The sequence below is a fragment of the Salvia hispanica genome, chromosome 5 (genome assembly GCF_029641045.1).
Source record: "Salvia hispanica isolate PSC_SH4W2 chromosome 5, Shi_PSC_v1, whole genome shotgun sequence".
NCBI classification, from domain to species: Eukaryota; Viridiplantae; Streptophyta; class Magnoliopsida; order Lamiales; family Lamiaceae; genus Salvia; species Salvia hispanica.
Genome location: NC_142696.1, coordinates 45092847 through 45116382, shown reverse-complemented (window position 1 = coordinate 45116382; position 23536 = coordinate 45092847). Strand labels below are relative to the sequence as shown.

Sequence of the window (23536 nt, the reverse complement as noted above, 5' to 3'; positions counted from 1 at the left end):
CTTCTCTTTCCTAGGCCAATCCCCCTGTTACCAGAATGGCACATAATCATTCTACTTGGATTACCATCTTATGTAGAAAGCTGAGGGATTGTTGGCAGTGGTTAATCTCACTTTTAACGCTGGAAATGTACTCAAATCTTTCTCAGAGTAATGTTGGATTTGCCTAGTGTGGTTCTCTACTGCAGGTTGCAGAAGGAGATCTACCTAGAGTTGCATCACACGGGTGAGTAGATTCATAGCTCAACACAGTCCAAAGTTTTTTTGTACTTGTGTTCCAGAGACGCATGTTTTACATGTTAAAAAAGAGTTGAGGCGTACAATACACTTGATCCTGGGATCGAGTGTTTAATCTAAAGGCATTATGTGATATTCGGGTTGAGGTATTAATATCGTAATTGTTCTCTTTGTGATAGCTAGTCTCAGTTTCAATAAATAAACTTTGCCCCACTACATTTTGTCCTAGGAGTCTATGTAGTAATCTTGAGTTATTGTAGTGTTTTAAAACTTAAAACAATCCCGCATCCGGATCCTATGCTGTTATGATATGGTGCTAATGTATTATTACTCTTTTGGACTATTTTTGTTCTAATATATTTTCGCAGTAAGTGAGTTTCACTTTTTTGAACTTGTTACTAGTTGTATTTTTTATCTTCCATGCTGTGGTTTTGCAAAAGCACCTCCCTACCATATGTTGAGTTGCTGGAATCGATACAATTTTGTTCTCATTTCAACCTGGGGAAATGAAGAAAAACTTGTTCAATATCATATTAAGAGGATGTCAATGTCGGGAGGGAGGGTTCTAAATTTTTCTTGAATATTTAGAAAGGCATCGTAGATAAGAATCTCCCATTAATGAGCTGAGTGGTATGTTGCTTAATGCTTATGAACAAAAAGAAAGCTCAGCTCTTTCTATCTCGAGTCATATATTCTATCTTGAAATTATAGCTTTTTTGGCATTTAGTTTATTGTTGTAGTAATAGTTTTGTCAGAGTTCTTTTTATCTATGCAACATATTACATAGATTTCCAGGCTTTGGTTTTTCGGAATATTATTCTGCATTTTGTTCTTTTCATCCCATTTCAATTTTATAAAAATTAGTAGATAGTTAATACTACTTGTGCTAAATTAGCTGCGGTTGTCTTCGGAGCAAGATGATGTATGGAACTATATAAGTGACTCATTATTCATTAAAACATGGTGTTCAGCTCTCAACATTTCGCAAAGAAAGTCTAGGCGGTAATTCTTATGGGGTCTCATATTGGTAAATTACAGTCCCCTAGAATGATGGATTAAATTTTGTTCTCTGTGAAAATAGCTGGTATTGATGGTTCAGCTCTACTAAGGAGGTGCCAATGTCTTACATGCATGCTTCTGTATTGTTTTTCTTGCTCTTCTTATGCAATCACTTAAATTGAAAAATTACAGGCTTCCTGAAATTAAGAAGGTCCACAAGGTGGTAAATTGTTCTTTATTTAAGATGATTTTCCATGCATTTTCTTTTATTTTGGTCATTGTCCTCTGTTAAGCGAATTATACCTTTTCTTGAAGAGAACATCTTATTACCTTTAAGCAGTTATTGTATTTTGTGATTGGTTCTAAGATGTATCCTCATGCAGAGGAAGGAGAAACTGTTAAAGAAGCAACATAGACAAGCACTTTTGCTTGTTAACATGATGGCATGGATGCCATTGCTGCCGGACGCTCTCTCCGTGATGAAAAACCTGTGACTTATACTTTCGGTACATGCCATATAGCTCTCTTAGTAGATTTTCTCCCTTGTGTTATGCTTTTGGATTATTTTCTTGAAAGTTTCTCTGGAATGATAAATTTTATGAGTCATGACACTTGTCAAATTTCTCTAATGCTCCCCCCTTACCCAATAAGTGTATACAGCTTGTATGTTGATAAAAAATGATACTACTCTGTTTCTTGCTGCTGATAGACAAAAATTGTGCTAGCATGAAGTTGATAAATTAGTTCCGCAGAAACTTAATGAACGCGGGGGGTTTTAATAGCCATTAGGGTAACTTATCGCTAAGAATCCAGCATACTAGGCAAATTGATATTATTCTTTTACATTTTTTGCAGACGATTATGATCGCTCAATAGATGAAGCTATAAAGTTCACCAAGTGAGGATCTTAGCACCCAGAATTTCTATGAACTACTTGTAACGTTACTTCTCCTTATATTTAATTTTGGAAATACTACACCTTTTTTTCTTCTTATAATCCTTACCAGGAAGAACAAGCAATCTCCCAAACATTTTGATGGAGTAGATCCTCTCATGAAACATGAACTGTCTAGAAGTGGTAGTTTCTTGCTGAGAAGATGGTGTAGATTAAGTCAGTTCTACAGTATGTTTTACATCTAAGAAAGAAAAAAGCAGGATGTGACATGGATGGGAAACTCTGTTGGGAGTTCTTACTCCTCTGATGAGATGTTGTACAATATCTTAACTAATATTTGCAACAAACGAATTCGCTTTTTATTTGACTCCTTGGCTCAGTGTTACATTTCTATGATTAACATCCATGCTAGCATGAAGCTTCTTGAAACTGGGATGTCATCATGCTGAGTGTCGAGATAATTACTGTCTCAGGCGAATTATGAGTCATTGGTGTCTCTACTTGTTCTCTTAACCAGTTTACTATTACACACTGATTACATAGCATGTGTGTCTAGTACAGCAGCTGCATCCTCGATGGTCTCTGCATCGTCATTAGTCTCTGCATCTTTATCTTCTCTGCATTTTCTGTTCTTTGTTTCCTTAAGAATGCATATGAGATTTTGCAGGCATTGCTCCGGCCCTTCTTTTGCAGATTTTGGCATGAGATTTTCAGCAACATCAGCTGGTGTTATCTCGACCTCCTGGATCAGCTCTTCGATGGATTGGAACAATGGATGTCCATCAAGTTCAAGGTAATTCTTAGCGAGCACTTTAAATCCTTCATATTTGCAGTAAGATAGCTCGATATGTTTGTCCATTCGGCCCCTTCTAGTAAGAGCTGGGTCGAGCTTATCCACATAGTTTGTTGTAAATACTATTAATCTCTCCCCTGCACAGGCAGACCACAGGCCGTCTATGAAATTGAGCAGACCAGACAGAGTGACCTTGCTGCCACTCTCTTCCTTCTCTTTACGAGAACTCTTCTTCTCGACTTTTTCAGGCTTCTCCTCTGCAGGTTTCTCCTCTTTCTTCTTCCTTTGGCCTGTCAAGTCGAGGGAGCAGTCGATATCCTCTATCACAATTATTGATTTAGTTGTTGTCTCTGTCAAAAGCTTCCTGAGCTCCGTGTTGTCCTTCACCGATGTAAGCTCGAGATCATAAACATCATAGTCGAGTAAGTTAGCCATGGCTGCGATCATTGTAGATTTCCCTGTTCCAGGAGGGCCATACAGCAGATAACCCCTTTTCCAAGCCTTGCCTATTCTTGCATAGTAATCTTTACTCTTTGTAAAAGTCAGCAGATCATCGACGATCTCCTCCTTCTTCTCCGGCGCCATTGCCAGAGTCGCGAACTTGGCCGGATGCTCGAACACGATATGGCTCCAATACGACTTGCTGTGGCCGTTGGTGTAGAGCTTCCGCTGCCTGTTCCTCGCCTGGATGTCTCTCCCTTTTCTGATCACATGCTCCAGGTACTCCTCCGTCATCATCTTCTTGTAGCACTTGTGGAATTTGAGCTTGTAGAACCTCCGCTCCGGCTCCGGGTAGTAGGAAATCCCCCCGGTCCGTGGAGGAGGCGAGACCTTCCCGGAGATCCATGTCACCTGGACTCCATTGAACACATCTGTTGTCTTCTCGTACTCATCCATGCTCAGCATTAGCTTGTTCTCGTTGTCTTTCGCCATCTCAGCCTTGAGCCGTTTGGCATCGATGGAATTCGAACTCAGATATGCATCGACGATGCTGTAGGCCTCATGAGGCCGGAGATGATTTCCAGTGTACTCGTGGATGGAAACCTGGATGTTTGGATTCAAGAATCCGGACAGCCTTGCGGTGCATTTCTCGAGGTAGCGACGGATCTCCGGCGGGCAGTACCGTCGGAACATGTCCCAGAAGAAGATGAAGGTGACGAGGGCGGACCCGGCCGCGCTCCACGTCTCCGGCATGCTCTTTACTGGAAGTATCATTTTTGGGATGGTAAGGTTGTTTTCTGAGTTTGATAGATTGAGAAAGGGAAGATGAGAATTGTAGAGAATGAGAGTTGTGTGTTTTTATAAGCATTAAAGGTATGAGGCATACGTGTAATTTGGTTTTATTTGAGATGAATGTCACACTAGTCCAATTTACCTTTTACTTTTCCAGTTCACTACCAAACAACTCAATCACAAATCGATTGATTTATTAAAATAAATAGGTAGGTGGGTTTCTTTTGCAGAAATGAGTCTTTTAGTGAAATTAGGTCCAAATACTTTGTGGTGTTAAAGTTTGCACATGCTTACGTTGAGATAATAGCATAGCCATACCATAGTCATAAAGTTTGAAAGTTCATTTCCTATTCATTAAAACATATACTCCGTCCTACTCCTATAAAAAATACCATTTCCCCGTCCCAACGAAGATGACTCACTTTTCTTTCTAGTTTGTCCCCCAAAGATGACTCATTATTGAAAATGAAAATCCTTTTATCTACTTTATTCCCTCTCTTTTACTTTATTTTTTCCACCTAACCTAACACACAAAATCAAATTGCATAAATCCCGTGCCGCCCAAGGAACGGGTCATCTTCCTTGGGACGGAGAGAGTACTAATATACACTTAGAGCATCCCCATCCTCATCCCAAATTCAGGCCCCAAGTCCCCTCCACGTCATCATTCCCTTAAATTTGAGTCTCAGGCCACAACTCCTCTAACCCTGCAAGTCCCAACTCGGACCACAACTATTAAATTGCACTATTCACAACTTTAACCTATTTTACGCGTGAAATAAAAAAAGGCGAACAATTAAAATCAAAAAGAAAATTACAAATCCTAGATTTTTTTTTTACAAATCCTAGAAAATGAAAATTACAAGTCCTAGAAAAAATATTGAAACAATTTAGAGGATAGAAATGGAGAAATTGGTGCAAGATGGAGAAATTGGTGCAAGAATGTTGAAGAAATGGATATAAATAGGGGAAAAAATCAAAAAAAGAAAAAGAAATTAAATAAATTGGGGATATAGTTTTATTTGCAAACTGATATAGTTTTGTGTTCTCAGTTATTTTTTTAATAATTGGTTGTATGAATCATACATTAGACACACCAATTTATCACAATGTGTACGAGGCCGAGAGTGAGAATGAGAGTGAGACTGTAAGCGTCGAAAGACCAAAGAAATTTACAAACTTTCGACAAATTGAAAAATAGTTTGGTCCTAAGTGACGGCTCGTGGGAGCTAAGGTTGTTATAAAATAAAGTGTGTGAATATTTTAGTGCACCTAAGATTAAACAAATCAAGAATATTGCGTAATCGTCTTGCGTCATTGTATTTGCATAACCTATCTAGCTATCTTTTGCACCACAACACTTATTTCAACCTTTTCTTCCCCCGTTAATAAATTGAGGTGATTCATTTAATATAGTACGTGTTTGAAAAATATGATTGGTGCCAAAAAACATTCAATCACTTGAGATGAAACAGAGAGAATATTGGTATCATTTTTCTAAAACACGTAAAATAAAAAAGAAAATGAGTTATCTAATTAATTGGGACGGAAGGAATAGAAAATAATGATAAATGTAGTTTACTTTATTTTCAGTTAATTCTGATTGTACAATCGATTTGATTTACACCTTGTTGGGATTTTAGGGTTTTTTAATGGGAAAACTTTTTGTCAATGCTAGTCTATTTATACACTTTTTCCATGTTAGCATAAGCCATGTACACATCATTGTGGCACCTAAACTATAGTTTGGTCGTAAAATCACAATCAACTAAAAGCATAAAAATCAACAAATAAGATTAAAATTTGAATCCCGCAAAATTTCTTAATCAGTACTACTCCATTACATACTAATCCTAACATTAAATTCTTCGAACATGTGAGGTTTAGTGGTTGTACAATAGTCATTGAGCTTTGTAACATCAATTACAAGGTTGATGTGGACAGCCCAATTAGGACAAGAAAGTGCGTGGGACTTTTGTTTGGATATTACACCGACTTTACATCAAATGCCTTTATTGACTTCTGTTTTATTGGAGTTGCGTGTGTGTCTTTACAAAGTTTTCACTCCAAGACTGCTACAGTACCAAATGCGCTACTACGTCATACTCCAATTTTTTTTTATTTTTTTTATTTTTTTTATTTTTTTTTATGATTGTTCCATTCAACTTTTTGTTTCGGATTTTATAGTGATCAAGTTGCACACAAATATAGTAGTAGTACGAAAAATTTACCCCCTTCTCAATTTTGTTGTTTTGGAATTTACAGTGATAACAAATAGTAGTACAAGAATTTACCCCTTTCACAGCTCTGTTGCTTTGAATTTACAGTGATATGGAGTTATGTTTTTTTTGGAATGTGTGATTTTTTTTTGACAAAATATATACAATCACTCTCTTTTTACTTTAATAGATCTTCTATTTTATTTTTTTTCTACTTTTGTTCTTTCTTCACTTAATTCTATAATTCTCACATAACTTGCGTGCAACATTTTTCCACTGAAATTGCATTTTCTTGTGAAAGACATAATTGTTGCAATTAGGGATGTCAATCGGTCTAACCCGTTCGGGTTCGGGCCAGCCCACTCAGGTCGCCGGGCTATTTGGGTGCGGGCCGTTCGGGTTATGGATTTTTTGGGTCATAAATTTTCAACCCTAACCCTAATCCGCCGGGTTTTGGCTAACCCATCGGACTATTCGGGCCTAAAAGCTTTCGAAAATAATCTCTTGTATCAAAATTTTCTTCTATAAAATGATTTTAAATTTTAGATACTTTTTTTATTTTTAGTTTGGAATCATATAAAATCTTCAAATTTTTATATTTTTCTTCAATAATACTTGAAAAGAAACCTTTCATCTCGATCAACTACAACATAAATTAAAGCTTGTGTTCGTGTCATTATTATGACATTGTTCGTAACTAATTCTTTATGAAAATAAAAAATCATATCTTACAAGAATCATTATTAAAATGATAAATATATTGAGATTTTGATGGGTTAGTTCTTAATTTTGTCTTGATTGGCTATGGTGGTGGTAAGACATGAGACGGTGCAATAATGAGTTGAGGTGGAACTTGAAAGCTGATATTGTGGGATCGAGTGAAAAAGTGTAGAATGAAGATTGAAAAAGACTAATTAATAATTGTGTAGAATGAAGATTGAGGATATTAAAATATAAAGAACTCTTAAAACTTAATATTTTATAATTAAAATTCGCAACCCATCGGGCCGACCCGCAACCCGTTCGGGCCAACCCGTTTAACCCGCCAACCCATTCGGGCCAACCCGTTTAGCCCGTTTTGTATTCGGGTAATTAAATTACAGCCCTAACCCGCTCATTTTACCGGGCTGTTCGGGTCGGCCCACGGGTTTCGGGTTGAATTGACATCCCTAGTTGCAATTAGTGAGTTACTAAAGGCCCCAAATTAAACCCTAAACCTACTCTCCGTCCTCTAATATGTGTCTCAATTTTCTATTTTGATCCGTCCCCATATTAATTTCTTACTTCAATTTTACCACTTTTGGTAGTATATCTCACATTGTACTAACTCATTTTCATTAACATTTTATTACAAAATTAAGACTCATATTTTACCAACTTTTTCAACCCATTTTACATTGCGTTTCTTAAAACATTTCTCTTTTCGAGTAGTGATTTAGAGACATAATGTCTCCATGCCATAATGTCCTTATGTTTTCTTGTCATAAAAATAATTTATATATGGACTAATACACCCTTATTTCAAATAAAAGGAAATTAAATAAATAGTTATATAGTATAACCGTTTAATTAATTATGAAAGGAAAGTCAAATAAAAGCAAATTAACTATCTTAATTAATATAGTAGCTTTCAATAACTTTGGGAAATTATAATTAAGTCATTTATTAACTTTCTTCAAATTTGTGTAACATAAAAAAAAATCTGAATTGGCTTACCTTAAATTATAAAAATGATTATATAAATATATTTAAATTTTTAGTGTTATTATCGAACAAAACAATCATAGTTATTATAATTAATTTATTATTTAATCACTTTTAAATTTTACTCACTAGTAGTAATTCACATCTATTTATTTTATTAATATTAAACATTTACTTATTTAATAGTCCTTCACATCAAATTATTTTATTATTAAATAATTGATAAAATTCTATTGTAAAGATATATTTCCTCCGTCTTATGTTATTCACAAATTTCTGTTTTGGCTTGTTCCAAACTACTTACACTATTTATACTTAAGTAAGAATTATGATATTTAATTAATATATTATAAGTAATTAAGTGTTCTTTTGTTAAAAAATTTCTTAGTACACTTAAATACTAATTTAATTACATCAAAAAATTAATCTCAAGTTTACGACTTAAATAGAAAAGTGCAAATAACATCTGAGGGAGTAGTATATGTATAAACACTTAATTTCTTATTGATATCATTCAGCAAAAGAATAATAGTCATCCACATCAAATAATTTTACTAGTAGTATTAAATAATTGTTAAATATCTAAAGTGTAAAAATGATTACATGTATATATATACTACTGTCATCCAACGGAATAGTAATAGCTATTCGCATCAAATTATTTTATTATCAAATAATCTTTAAATTTTAAGCAGTAAAAAACTATTATATGAATATGCTTTAATTTCTTATTTTTTCATTTAGCGAATGGGTAATAGTCTTTCATATCATATTATTTTATTATTATAAAATAACTATTCAAATTTTAAGTTATAAAATTAACTACATGTATATATACTTAATATTTTAATGTTATCATCCAATAGTAATGACCATTTGGATCTAATTATTTAGTTAATGAATTATTAGAAATATATTAAAATTATAATAGTAGTATATATTTGCATAGTCACTAAATTTTATATTATTATTTTTTATTAAATAATTACTGAAATTTTTAAGTTATAAAAAAAATACTTGATATCTAATAAGTAAAAGTAAATTAAAATGATAATAGACATTCATATCAATTTTTTTTATTTGTATTATAATTATTGAATTTTTAAGACACGAAAATGATTGTGTGTACGTACACTTAATTTTTTTAGTGTTCACATTCAATGAAATGGTAATAGTCATTCACTCATTTGCATAACATAAAATTATTTTATCCCTCTGTCCCACAGTAGTCACTCTTATTGTGAAACGAGTTTTTAAAAATGTAAAGAATAGTGAGTTTGAAAAGTTAGTGGAATATGAGACCAATTTTATATTAACTTTAAAATAAAATGTGAATGAAGTGAGTTAGTGGAATGTGAGACCTATTTATAATTTAGGATAAAAATAAAGTGTGACTCTTATTGTGGGACGGAACCAAAATGACAAAGTTTAACTCTTATTATGGGACAAAGGAAGTATTATAAAATAAATATTAAAATTTGTAAAGATATGAAAACGACTAATTATATTTATACTTAATTTCTTTGTTGTATCATTCAATAAATTAATGATGATTAAGTATTGTATCTCCTCGTGTAATCTACATTGTTACTCAAAAATCATGAAATACAATTAAACTTGATATCTAAAAGTATATTAAAATAATAAATTTTATTCAAATCAAATTATTTTATTAACAAATAGCTATTGAAATTTTAATATAATAAAATTTGTTTATTTAATATTTCTCTTTATTCCAAATTATACAGGTTGTTTCCATTTTCTATATTTTCACTCATTGCTTTGTTTATATTTCTATTTGTACTTTTTTTCAAAATTATATATCGGACAATTCTTTACACGCTTTCTTTCTAAGTTTCAAATTTTTTGAAGTGTTATCTCTCCCTTCTCTTGATTTTATAGTAATTATTTTCTTTTTTCATATAAATTTGTTTTGTTCAAATTTACACTTTAAATTAATATTGAATTATTTCTCATCTTTTCTCTTAAATGAATAAAAGCAATAATCGTAAATATGGAGACATGAGTTCATGGAGAATTCTGTAAATGGCAAGAAAGAAGAGAGATATAGAGGAAGGAGAAATTTCCGACAGAAAGATGGAATAGAGATTTATATATGACTAGATTTGAGTAACTTTCCATAATCAAGTGATTCTACTATAATACTAATAAACATTTTATATACATAAAACATAAATTTGAATAAAAATCTAAAACAATTTGAAATGATTATTTTAACCTCATTATGATATTATGGCTTAGAACATTATGGCTTAGAGACATTATGGATCTAAAACATTTCTCCTTTCGTATATATACTTTCTTTTGTCGCATTAGGGTAAAAAAGTTTATAGTAGTCTGTATATAGTGGAGATAGCTTCATAGTTACATTTCCTGAATCTCCACATAAAAACCTCTTTCTGTGCAAGTTAATTTTTTGTATGCCAAATGCCAATAATGATTTTTTTCCATGGCCCATGCCTTTATTCTTGGGCTTGTGCAGTGTTACGTCAACCCAAAAAATCAAATATTCAAATCTGTCCTATAAATATAAATAGAAATCCTGTAATATACTACAGTTGCTCGTGGTTTGATTTTTGCCATCAATACGAATTGTTGCCCAAAATTAGTTACTTAACTCGGCCCAACACAGAAAGCCCAAATAAAATCAGCCCATTACTATATAAACCCGTGATTGAAAACCTAGATTTGCTCATTGCTATAACTCTCCGCAGCTGTGCGAAGCTCTCTCCAGTTCTCACGCCGCGCTCTCTTCCTACAGCAAATATGGTACGGCCTCCGATTGCGAATTACTCTATTTCATTTCGATGATTTGACCAAAAAATCGTTAATTGATTGTTCTGTTTTCAAATTAACCAAATTTTGCTGCTTGTTCATAGGTTCTATCTAATGATGTCGATTTGCTCAACCCACCGGCTGAGCTCGAGAAGAGGAAGCACAAGCTCAAGCGCCTCGTGCAATCCCCAAACTCATTCTTCATGGTACTAATCATACACCTTTTGTTTTCGCTTATTCGGTTCCTATTTTTTATTTTCAATTTCAAGTTAATGTTTTTAATTGGAAATGTTTTATTTTTGTAGGATGTCAAGTGTCAGGGTTGCTTCAACATGTAAGTTTTGTTAGATTTTTAAAAATAGAACTGTTAAATTTAAAATTCATGTTATGTATTTAAATGTGTATGTATTTGCAGAACCACTGTTTTCAGCCATTCCCAAACCGTTGTTGTGTGTGGAAACTGCCAGACAGTGCTGTGCCAACCAACCGGTGGCCGTGCCCGCCTCACCGAGGGATGCTCCTTCCGGAAAAAGGGCGATTAAAGAGCATACACTCCCTTTCACATTCTTTAATGAATGTGAGTCCAGAGTTTTTTGGTTGCTTGTTTTCACTTTTTTTTTAAAATGTAATGCTGTTGTTAATACTTCTTGAGTTTCTCAAGAAGTAACCCTTTTGTTATCCTAGCTCTGAATTATTATGTTATATTATAATTGACCAGTTTTTCTCTTATCATTTTTTTAAGCTCATGCTTGTTCCTCACACATAGTATTTACTTGCTGATAATGTTTCTTGTCTTCAAGTTTTGTTTTGATACATCTAAATGACATGCTTTCATAGTGCAAACACTAATGTTATGATTTTTCTTCATGGTATATATGGATCCAATATTAAAGAGTGGTTTTTTTTTTTCATAATGCTTGGTTAGTGGAATTCATCTGTCATTTAATAGCTTGTTCGTGCTTTGAACTTGCATGCTGCTTCGTTGTGGGTTTGGACATGGTCGTTTTTGGTTTTATCTGTGTATATTAATTGTAGTATATCTGAAATTTTTCGTTGATCTGTTTGTGTAACGTTATAAATAAGCCTAATTTGTTATTGAATTGTTAAGATTATGTTCTTAATCTGTCTGTCTCTTTGATTATTGGAATCATAATCAAATTTATACATACTCAGGTAATTCATGATTTACATAATTCAGCTTATATATAAATTCGTCATACAATCATCAGATAAAATGCCTGTCTCATAGTACAATTCAGCTCATATATAAATCCTCAGACGTTTCCAATTGATATTCAATCAAGAGAGTTGGTGTATGCCTGTCTGAAAACGAAAGCAGGTCTTAAAATTGTTATTCCATTAAGCAACGGCTTTCCGTTGCAACAAGAATCAATTGTTTGAAGATGCAGTGTCAAAGTCACATGCATATATAACAATTGTCCAACAAAGTAGTGAGATTATTGGAGAATACTAGTAGTAGTACTAGTACAAAATTAAAATTAAGTGAATATCACATCACATTTAGTGTGTCAAGACTGGATGAGCCTAAACAAATGACCAAATTGAAGCTATATTTATAAGGGAATACCGTAGAAAGGCAACACCAGCTTTGAGCCTCCCTCATTTGTAGGTGCAACCAATTAGTGTTGAACACTCTCAATTTTCAACAACCTTCTCACTTCCCCACCACGCAAATAACGCCCTTAACCACAAAATCGACCCTTTACTAGCAATGCAATATATAATTCACTCACTCCCATAAAAACAAAATGCTCCAACTCTACTTAATACTCAATGTGTTAATGAATCACATATATTCTTCTACTCTATCTTTTTTTTTCCTTCAATGGGATTGAAGAATTTCATCTCTCACACGCTCACTCTTTTCTTGGCGCCAAATATAGCTAGCATGAGCGATACGGCTGAGTGCGCAGTGTGCCTGTCGAGCTTGGAGGGCGGGGCCGGCACGAGGGTGCTTCCCTGCCTGCACGAGTTCCACATGGACTGCGTGGAGAGATGGCTGTCGATGCCGCATTTCAAGAACACTTGCCCCATCTGCAGGTTTGTTGTTATGGAAGAATGCGGTGAGGTGATGAGCAGACAGCAAGAGTGTTTCACTGAGGAAATGGTCATTTGGTTTTCTTCTTTCCATGTTGCTGGATTTTGATCATTTGTTTTCAATAATCAAATGCATATATGTAACCGTAAATTTCATCATAATAACCCTATTTTGCCTCCCAAAAGACATAGATCATATAGAAGACTAGTACAGCTCAACCGCCACAATTTAGGCATGCTGTTATTTTCATCCTTTATTACCTTGTCTCAGAAGATTAAACTGAATATGATTATCTCTCAAGCTCGGAATTTAGAAAATATAGCCTATGTTCGACCCCCAATGATTTAGACAGTTACCATATGCAATGTGACATTCTTTTCTTTTTATAACCTTATAAATTACTCTACTAGAATTATAATATACAGACAAAGATGTCAACTTTAACAAACATGATGTCAAGATCCATGCTAGGTATAGTTATAACTAGGTCAGTATCACAATTAACAAATTATAAAGTTGTAACTTGTAGGTAGATTAGGCAGAATTATATTAACAAGACTCACCCAAATTTATAGTCCAATAACAATACTATTGTTTAACAAGAGGCATTAGGTTTCAGAGACCAATAAAAAATGAGCCAACATTGTTCATCATTGACTTAATGAAACCAGCATGTCATATTTCTCAGAAACAATGATGCCTTTTTTTTGTTTATTAATTCAATATTTCCACACTGAGACAAACAACATCAAAATAACACAAAAATAAAAAGACAATCTTACATCTAACAATATGTTGCTGCCAAAGATCATTATTCAGAAGTAAAAACACTAAAAAGACAGGAACTTTTCAACCAAACTTGGACTTGATTTGATCAACAACAGATTGATCAACTTGAAAAGCTTTGGTCAGGACATCGGTAGGAACGGAAGGCCGCGAGCCAAACAGATTCAGAGAGACAATAACAGCACCAGGCAAATGGCTATTGAAAGCAGTGAAGATCAGTGCTTTCTCCTGTCCAATATTCATCTGAAAATGCACCAGCCCTCTCGGGATCACAAACATCTCCCCTGCAGTCAAGTTCTTCGCGTAGAACACGTTGGAGGTGGAGATCAGCCCCACAAGCAGCTTCCCCTGGATGACCACGCCCGTCTCTGTAGCCCGGGGGTGCGAGTGGGGAGGATTGAGGCCACCGGGGGCTATGTCGACTCTGTTCATCGAGAGTCCTAGAGTGTTCAGTGCTGGAAATGCAAGAACATTGCCCTGCAACACACTGCTGCCAAAGGGGCTATTGGTGTCACCCTCTTTGGCTAGGCCGTCGAAGAAGAAGTCGTTTGAGGTCACGTTTGAGGCCGGTTTGCAGGGGAAGCCGGTTATGGAGATGGGGGACTGGAGATCAGCAATGCAGAAGTCTTGCAGTGGATCAGGATCTGAGGAGAAAGAGGGGAGTGGTGATGAGAGGAGGAGGAGTGTGGAGAAGAGGAGGATTAGGGGTGATTTGGCCATGGTAGGATGTGATGTTTTTGCCTAATGGTGGAGATTTCGATTGTTTTATAGGCCATATGTCATGAAAGTCAATAGTAGAAAATATAAGCCAATGTTAAATTTATGAAGTATAATAGCAGTAGGTGGTTGAATCTTGGATATAGATTGAAAATTTTGCAGGATGGCAATTATCTAAGTGAGCATGTCGTTGTAACGGGACGGAGTCAGAGCATTCCCCGTCCCTGTCAGCCAACTGCAAGGAAAAGTATAAGCTTGAAGGTGGAATTAATGAACTTAGATTTTGACTATTGTAGTTTACCTTTTCATAATGCTTAAGAAAGAACAAGTAGCATATTTGTAAGGGTGTTAGGTTTATTGTTGAGGATTTTGGTAGTATATTTTAAGACAAGATGGACTGCTTTTTTGTTGACAGAAGTCAAGTCGTTGCTAACAAATTAATTTTGTTTCCCACAAGAAAATTACATGAAAAAAACAATAGTACAATCTTATTTTCCATCTACCATAAATTCAGAAGTAAACTTGGAAGGAAAAAGTGGTAGTTTTCAACCAAATTTGGAGTTGATTTGATCAATGACAGTCTTGTTAACTTGAAAAGCTTTCATGAACACATCGTCTGGCAGAGAAGGCCTCGATCCAAACAGATTCGAAGAAACGAAAGCAGTTCCGGGTAGATGGCTGTTGAAAGCAGTGTAGATCAAGGCTGACTCCTCTCCCACATTCATCTGAAAATGCACTAGTCCTCTCAGGACAACGAACATCTGCCCTCCGGTCAAGTTCTTCGAGTAGAGCACGTTGGAGGTGGAGATCATCCCCACCAGCAGCTTCCCTTGCACGACTATGCCCACCTCTGTGGCCTGGGGGTGTGAGTGGGGCGCGTTGAGGCCGTCAGGGTCTATGTCGACTCTGTTCATCGAGATGCCTAGAGTGTTGAGGGCTGGGAATGCAAGAACATTGCCATAGACCACACTGCTGCCATTGGAGTTGTAGGTGTCTCCCTCCCGGGCCAGGCCGTCAAAGAAGAAGTCGTTTGAGGTGACGTTTGAGGCCGGTTTGCACGGGAAGCCGTTCATGGAGACCGGGGCTTGGAGATCGGCAATGCAGAAGTCCTGCAAAGGGTCAGGATCTGAGGAGAGAGAGGGGAGTGGTGATGTGAGGAGGAGTGTGGAGAAGAGTAGGGTTAGGGTTGATTTGTGAGTGAGTGTGGATGCCATGGTTGAGGTGGTGATTTTTGTGTATTGGTGGAGAGTTTGATTGGTTTATCATTAATGGGAAAGTTGAACCATTGGTTTTAATTTGGAGTTTAATTGGGTATTGAGTAATCTTGATAATTGGGATTGGTGAATTTGCATGGTGCATGTAAAGAGTTATAAATATTGATCACCAGCCTACCAGTTTCTCCTCTTGTTAGCGAGTAAAAATTCAGTGGTTTAAATATATATTGTTATATGATCTGTTCAGTCAATCATAATCACAAAAAAGAGAGAAAATGTGTAATAAATTGGACATGCAGCGTGATAATATGTTTGGACCACTAAATTTTTATTACTCGTTTGCATCTTGTTAGTTACACATAAATATGGGTCTATCCAAGGAAATGGACCTAGCCACTCGATCTCGCAAACTATTTAGAGCTCATCTAAAAAAACTTGTTTGGTCTTTGTTTGGTGAAGCTCGTAAGCTAAACAAACTAAACTTGTTAGCTCATAAATAAACCTTTTAAATGATACCTTATACAATTATATTTCATTCTACAATTAATAATATAATTGTATCAAATAGGAATATGTAATTGTTTTTATTTTATTCAAAGTAAGCAACAAATATATTGTGTGACTGTAGATGCAATTTCTATTTTTAAAAGAAAGTAATTAATATTTGATTATAAAAGTCATCCAGGTTCATTAATATTGGCTCCGACCTTGACTGGCAAGTCTAGACAGTCACTGACCTTTACTTATTCTAACACAAATTGAAGATTTTTCCACTACGTTTTTCCTACGTGATAGTAAATTCTCTCACATCAGGCTTTTCCTCAAGTTCGTTTAATTTTCAACTTTCAATAGTAGTATTTGAATATTGTCATAAAAAAATACAACTTCGATGGTAAAATAATTCACACTATAAAAAAATTGTTTTCTCTAACACAAAAATATAGACACAGTTACTTACCATAAAATACTTTTGAAAAACAACCACAATATATTGCTTTTCTAATACGCTTCCATTTGTATCCCATAATTTTAATTGAAATACCAACAATGGAAATACTTTTTGAAATTCTAGTGGTATATTTATAAAATTTCTTAACTATATTAAAAAGGAAAATGTTTTGGAGACATAATGTCTCCAAGCCATAATGCTTAAAATGGTAAGTATATATTATATTATATTTTTAATTAAATTTATATATTGTATATGTACTTTATTACCCCTACATTAATTTGTTTACTAAATACACCTATTTAAGGATATAAATTTTAATTATGCATAGATGATGCATGCATTTAATAACATGTTGCAATCATCTAATGTTTAAAACATGATTTGATAACTTTTTTTATATATGCCCATTTTAATGCATTTACTTAAAGATATTTCTTTAAAATTTTAAATATTAATTTTATTAGCTTTATATATTTAATGTACATTTTGTCTACAAATAAAATAAGATTTATCAGCAAACAAATAATTTCAGACTTCCAAAAATATCAGCCATTCGGTTTGTATAGTTTCATATACACATAATTCATTAGATCCCGTGGATATAGAATTGATATCAACTTAATTATAGTCGAAAAGGGAATTACCTAGTAATTGTATCGAAAATAGCCCAAGTTCAACGTGAATTGATTCGAAGTACATCAAATCCTTTCTTTCCTAATATAGAATGTGTCTTTCATGGAAGACCGTTAATTCAGTTACTTCATCCCAAACATTTGTGCCACAAACAAACCGAAACAACCCACCACAACCTCATTAACTATTCCTACATCTCGTAGAAACGCCAAAACTCCCATCTGAGAAGAGAGAGAGAGAGGTCACGAGATCACTCGCCAGCACGTCTCGTGATCCTATCCAATCCCCACTCCTTCAAATCAAATCATGCCGATCGAGCTACTCAAATGGCTGTGGGAGCAGCCCCTCTCCTCCTTCCCCAATTCCCTCCGCAACTCCATCGTCCAATGCTTCATGATCGTCCTCCTCTTCGTCGACCGCCTCCTCTCCTTCGTCTCCACCGAGTTCGCCCGCCTCTTCGACCTCCGCCGCCCCTGCCTCCTCTGCCCCCGCCACCCTGCTGACATCTTCTACAACGACTCCATCTGCGACGCCCACAAGCGCGACGTCTCCTCCCTCGGCTTCTGCGCCGTCCACTCCAAGCTCTCCGACATCCGCTCCATGTGCCACGTCTGCATCGTCTCCTTCGCCACCGAGAAGGATTCCGACTGCGACAAGTACAAGGCCGTCGCCGCTATTCTCAACAAGGACATTGATCGGATTGTGGATGACGACCGCCGCGCTGCCCTGCTCCGCCGCCTTAAGAAGGATGACGACGACGATAAGGGAGCCGATCCCAATTTGTGGTGCTCTTGCTGCGGGGAGCCCCTCAAGCTCAGGGCTTCCAAGAAGTTTCTGAGGAGTCTGTCCACCAAGTCCCCGGCTTCGTCTCCAAGGCTGTCGTGGCTGGCCAATAGGAACGATGAGACGCCTCGGTCGAGGTACCTGGAGCTGGAGGCGCCACAGAGTGATGCAATCACACCATTCTTGCAAGACGATCCTAACAGAACTCCTAAATGGCTGATGAGCAGGAGCAGCAAGAAACTCAATTTTGACAAAGTGGATACCCCTGTTGAGCCCTTGGACATAATGAGCCCTATCAACGAGGTGGACAGCGACGTCCTCAGTCGTCTCAAGCAGCAAGACAATCTCGACCAAGACTCCCTGATGGCGCTGTACGTGGAGCTGGACAATGAGAGGAACGCTGCTGCTGTGGCTGCCAACAATGCAATGGCTATGATCACTCGGATCCAGCAGGAGAAGGCCGCTATCCAGATGGAAGCGCTTCAGTACCAGAGGATGATGGAGGAGCAAGCAGAGTACGACGAGGAGGCCTTGGACCTCATGAGAGACATGCTCATCACCAAGGAAGATGATGTCAAAACGCTCGAGTCTGAGCTTGAGGCCTACCGGGTGAAATACGGGCCTATCGGGAAGTATGGTAGCGACGCTTGTGAATTTGATACTGATGAGGATTTCACGGAGATGAAGTCTCACTCGTCGTGTTTAAGCGAGAAATTGTCAGACTATTATAGTTTGAATGGTGGTGATCATATGGAGGGAGAGTCGTCGTTCGATTTCGAGGGGGAGAGGTCGTATCTTCGTGGTCTTTTGACTGATCTCGAGAAGAAGATGAGGAATGGTGATAAAGATAGAGAGTCCAGTTTCTCAATGGAGGCAATAAAAAATGATGATCAAGACAGAGGTATGTGCATAAGCAAGATTTATTTTCTCTTTTGTTTGTGTCACTTTCATTGGCTTAAACCTTGGTGTGTTTCTAGATGGAGGTGAAAACAAAGGTATACTTAAAACAGAGGTGTCTATGATCAAGGAGAGGTTGAGAGTGGTTGAAGCAGACAGTAACTTCTTGAAGCATGCAGCTAAGACAATCCAAATAGGAGATGAAGGTGCTAAACTCTTGATGGAGATAGCTGAGCATCTCCGGGCGCTTAGAAAAAGCACGAATACTCTCCCGGCCCAGGTGGATGCATGAACTCGAGTCATGCAGGTAATTTCTTTGTCTAGAAATTAATTTGAAACAATCTGGCGGGGCAAGAAACGAGGTTTTTTTTACACATTGATTGAAGTTATGATTCAACAATGCCCCTCTGTCTGATGGTGGTGCAATGATTGACATGTTCAGGTCACGGGCGCTCTCCTTGCAGGCTGGACGAGCCAGAAGGCGGCTTTTCCTTTTAACCATGCAAAACATAGATATATACTCTTATGATGATAGGCAGTATGCAGTAAATGAAAATGGTGATGAGCACACCACATACGCAAAGTTTAGGGTTTTACATGCTTTTGACTATCTGTGTAGCTATGAATGAAGACATAGATAGCAAAGAAGGGCATGTAAAACTAAAAGCTAGTTTATCTGTCTTTTTAGCTAGAGAACAGAAAAGGGCTCTTACATTTACAATGTAAACTACTCAAGGATCCATCTTATTTTTACTGGAATCATTTTCATAGACAAAATAATGGAACTCAGATTCAATACCTTTTGTCAAGCTGCAATAAGATTCAATAGAACAGATAGTCTGGTGATAACAATTGTGAAATTCCTATTAAATCTGTAGGTAAAATCAGTGCTTCCATCAATAATCTACGTTTTCACACATGTTATACCATCTAAGATCTTCAACAAAAATGATCTCCCAGTGACACAAGTACACGAGAAGTATCAAATAGTACTATATCCTAATTAGTAGAGAGTACGTTCGTAGACAAGTATGGGGAAATACAGCCCTGCACCTGAAAAGGAAAGGAAATGAAAGGAAAGCAGCGGTTCAAATTGAAGTTTAGGCAATGGCTGATGGAAAAGTGACAGAATTCAATCAGCAGGTACTGAAATCATTTTCTCATGTGAATTTCAGAAAATTGCTCAAAATCATTGACCAAATAAAGAAAATACATTGTCAACAACAGATATTCAATGGCATTCAAGCTTAATAAATCAAATGGATGAGATATACAGCTTCTAGTGGATTGATCATATGATTAAAGTGAACATATAACATGTCTCGAAATGAGTTGAGTTGAACATTGTTTTGAAAAAGAAGCGGAAAACAAACCAGGACTATCGCACTCAAAGTTACATATTGATGATGAATGGATATATATGATGCATAGATGCAGAAAGCAGAGGCACACAGTAACAGTAGCGGAAGCAGAGAAGAAATCTACAAGATTTAACAAAAGAGAGCCTTTTTGCCAAGATATACATACCTGCAGTAAAGAAATAGGAATTGGAATGAATCCTTGAAGTAACAAATCAACATCTTCCAAAATATGAGGTGGAACAGGGGTTATAACATAGAGCACTCCTTTGAAGGTGTCAACTGCTCTCACGATTCCTGGTTTATAATAGATAAGACGAGAATGAAAACTTGAGTGTTTGAAAAACGCTCCAAACAAACTGTTCGGTTAACTAACCCAAGCCAACACATTGAGGCAATTGCTCAGATACTGAACTGATTGCCATCCCAACTATAGTCGCATTCAAACTGTAGAAAGTCTCAGTTGTAGCGACCTGGCATAAAATCAGCAGTTTCAACTTAGAAAACGAACACGAACTGAAAGGAACATAAGTGACAATAACCTGACTACCTGAGTATCTTCACATAGAGGGAAACGAGTTGTTATAAATTTACCCTTCCTAGTCCTAAATTAGAAAATATATTCATTTGCTAATAATCCTTGCAACAAATTTCAAGATCTAACAAGCCGGATCTACCTGGCAATGGAGGTGTTTTATTTTTATACTTGATATGGGAATCTCATAAGGAGGGTGAGAGGCCAATGCATGAGAAAGTTCCTTAATTGTGGAGATACTTGTATCACTTGGAAAGCATTGCCTAAAGTATGCCATTAGTCGCAGATCTCGTAGAAGACGTGCATCCTTTCGCATTGGCACCCTGAAAGTTAGATACTAGGATTAAGCATACCGACACATACATTTCAAATAGATTGAGAAATTCCTCGAACTTCTAAACAGACTGAGTTCGGGTAACAAAGAAAAGAAGGAAAACTGTTTCTCAGTGAAGAAAACTAAAAAACCATGGAAAATGTTCTAGCAGATGCATGACCAACTCTCTCATATCAAATTCAAGAAGACAAGAAGCCTACGTTGAAGTTAAATGGTTCTGAGAAGGAGCATTAATCTCAATAACAGTTGTGGTGGTGGCATCAGCATCCCCCTCGTTTAACCAAAATGCCCCATCTGGTAAGTTCCTAGAGAGAACCGATCTTTGAAGCTTAACGACATGTGTGACAGATATATATCTTAGCATTTCCACCAGTATCTCATATCCAATACCTGCCACGGAAAATAGCGAATAAAGTTGCTATGTACTAGAAGAAACAGTTAAAACAAAGCATCAGAGCTTTTACATTGCAGCAGAGTATGGCATAACAAACCTTTTACCCAGCCTGGGGTATTTATGACAAGTGGTAGCCCTGCACCCTGGATTTCTGTTTCCATATAGTGATCATAAAGGGCCTTTATATAAGTCAAATAGGTTGTTGGATCTCTTTTAGAGGAGATGTCACCAAAGAAAAAGCATCTGAAATGATATTCAAAAGCAATTAGCTTATAAGGTTGTGTTGCACATATACTAAGGAAAATCATCTTCAAAAGGCTAAACAGGAACCAATATCAATACACAACATGATTTAGATGCATGTGAAATGTATGATAAGAATCTGTGAGTTTAAGCAGCCAAAGGACCAAACTGAAAGGTTCGGATTCCCATTCAAAAATAAATTAAAACATAATAGTAAGATGCTGCTTCCTTAAAGGCAAAGAAGCACTTTTTTGAATTAAACCAACTTAGAAAAAGCACTCCATCTAGAAGCCAGCTTAAAGACTTCTTCCCCGCAGTCGGGGCAATAATGTAATTTCGCATGCCAGTTTCACCAGGCTATGTTTTGGAATCTTTTGGATGTGCAACATTTAATCACGGTGGCACCTCCATATATGAGTATGCCAGTTTGAACTAAAAATTAATAAGACTGAAACTAAAGTACCATACCTTGCAGGAGTTTTCACGCATGGAATCGTCAAATCTAATACCAAGCAGATAGACAGTTATGAGAATAAATTCATTCCAAGCAACCACTTGAATCAAGATCATAAAACAACAACCGAAAGATAAAGTTAAAAGAAAAACATAGCTACCTGGGGTTATTTTGTCAATAACAGTTAGTGCTAGGAGACCAGGCGGAGTAAACTCCGTCTGCCCAACATCAGTATCAAGAAAAGCAACTCTTTTGTGCCTGAAGTAGTTCAAAACAGTGTAAGTTTCAATTCAATTACAGATGTACGAATCAATCAGTTTCACATATTTAAACATACCCCCTCACAATGTCATTATGTATACATAAATTTCTAACAATAATACTAAAATGAGCATAATCTCTAATATTCCAGATTACACAAACAAGAATAATTTCCAATTTCAAACAAACTGAAACCTCTTATACTCACCCAAGCATTACAGATAGCTAACATTCCCATCGTATAACATCAAAATACAAAAATCCTACAGCATGTTCTCACAGCCCACATCCAAAAAACGACAAAAGACTATAACTTTGCAATCCCCAACTGTATTAAGGTCGGTAAAAGAGTACCTCTGAAGAAGGACATTAACGAGGTGGCGTGCAAAAGTTGTTTTCCCGCTGTTTTTGGGGCCGCATACAAAAGCAATCGGAAAAGAAACAGCACCGCAGGCTATCAAGTCGGCTGCGGTCGACCATTCATTAGGAATAAAAATTTGTGGCGATGGGCTCTCGGTTTCTGAAGCTGCCGCCATACTTGAATAGTGATGATGATTTCGCTCTCCCCCCCTTTCTTCTGTCTCTCTTTTTTCTCTTCCGTTAAGCTCTTTCGCCGGAATTATGCGGCCACCGGGGGGGGTTTAAAGAGGGGTTTTAACTTTTAAGAGGTCATATTTATTCTTTAATCCAACCTTATATTAATAGCAGAAACATTAATTTTGATTAGATTTAGAATTTTCAATATTTTTATGAGAAGAAAAATACATTTCACTATATGTGGTGTGAGTACCCATAGATTGTGAAAAACAAAAATAGAGATTTTTAGAATTTAAATATAATAAAGAATAAATGACAAAGGTTTAGGCAGTAGTTGTAGTAAATTGTATAGATAAAAAATACTATTGCATCTCGAACATTATTATTAAGACAATCAGACGTAATAGACTATGCTACAATTTAAAAAATTTATTTTAGTTTATCATATAAAAACAATGTTTAAGTATTATTTCAATTTTTAATAAATTAAATTTTAAATATTCTTT

The 23536-nt window shown here is 36.1% G+C and overlaps 4 protein-coding genes and 2 pseudogenes across 4 annotated transcripts; 2 read left to right on the top strand and 4 right to left on the bottom strand.

Moving 5' to 3' along the window:
- Positions 1-2282: 2282 nt before the first annotated feature.
- LOC125188206 (AAA-ATPase ASD, mitochondrial pseudogene) lies at positions 2283-4293 on the bottom strand (annotated as a pseudogene).
- A 6442-nt stretch (positions 4294-10735) lies between these two features.
- Positions 10736-11602, top strand: LOC125187307 (small ribosomal subunit protein eS27y-like). Its single transcript, XM_048083871.1, has 4 exons — positions 10736-10867; positions 10978-11079; positions 11179-11207; positions 11289-11602. Exons 1-4 carry the CDS (start codon positions 10865-10867, stop codon positions 11413-11415), a joined length of 261 nt encoding a protein of 86 aa, XP_047939828.1. The 5' UTR covers positions 10736-10864; the 3' UTR covers positions 11416-11602.
- A 2010-nt stretch (positions 11603-13612) lies between these two features.
- Positions 13613-14547, bottom strand: LOC125187446 (germin-like protein subfamily T member 1). Its single transcript, XM_048084041.2, has one exon. The coding sequence runs from the start codon at positions 14436-14438 to the stop codon at positions 13782-13784; it is 657 nt and encodes a 218-aa protein (XP_047939998.1). The 5' UTR covers positions 14439-14547; the 3' UTR covers positions 13613-13781.
- A 340-nt stretch (positions 14548-14887) lies between these two features.
- Positions 14888-15678, bottom strand: LOC125187445 (germin-like protein subfamily T member 1 pseudogene; annotated as a pseudogene).
- A 1742-nt stretch (positions 15679-17420) lies between these two features.
- LOC125189248 (putative myosin-binding protein 6) lies at positions 17421-19712 on the top strand. The gene is made up of 3 exons (XM_089059785.1): positions 17421-18918; positions 18995-19221; positions 19357-19712. The coding sequence occupies exons 1-2, from the start codon at positions 17541-17543 to the stop codon at positions 19204-19206; spliced, it is 1590 nt and encodes a 529-aa protein (XP_088915911.1). The 5' UTR covers positions 17421-17540; the 3' UTR covers positions 19207-19221; positions 19357-19712.
- On the bottom strand, positions 19692-23164 carry LOC125187029 (polynucleotide 5'-hydroxyl-kinase NOL9). The gene is made up of 9 exons (XM_089059786.1): positions 22848-23164; positions 22393-22490; positions 22247-22280; positions 21633-21778; positions 21342-21531; positions 20950-21130; positions 20649-20745; positions 20442-20569; positions 19692-19967 (listed from the first exon to the last, which is right to left on the bottom strand). Exons 1-9 carry the CDS (start codon positions 23027-23029, stop codon positions 19914-19916), a joined length of 1110 nt encoding a protein of 369 aa, XP_088915912.1. The 5' UTR covers positions 23030-23164; the 3' UTR covers positions 19692-19913.
- Between the last annotated feature and the right edge of the window lie 372 nt (positions 23165-23536).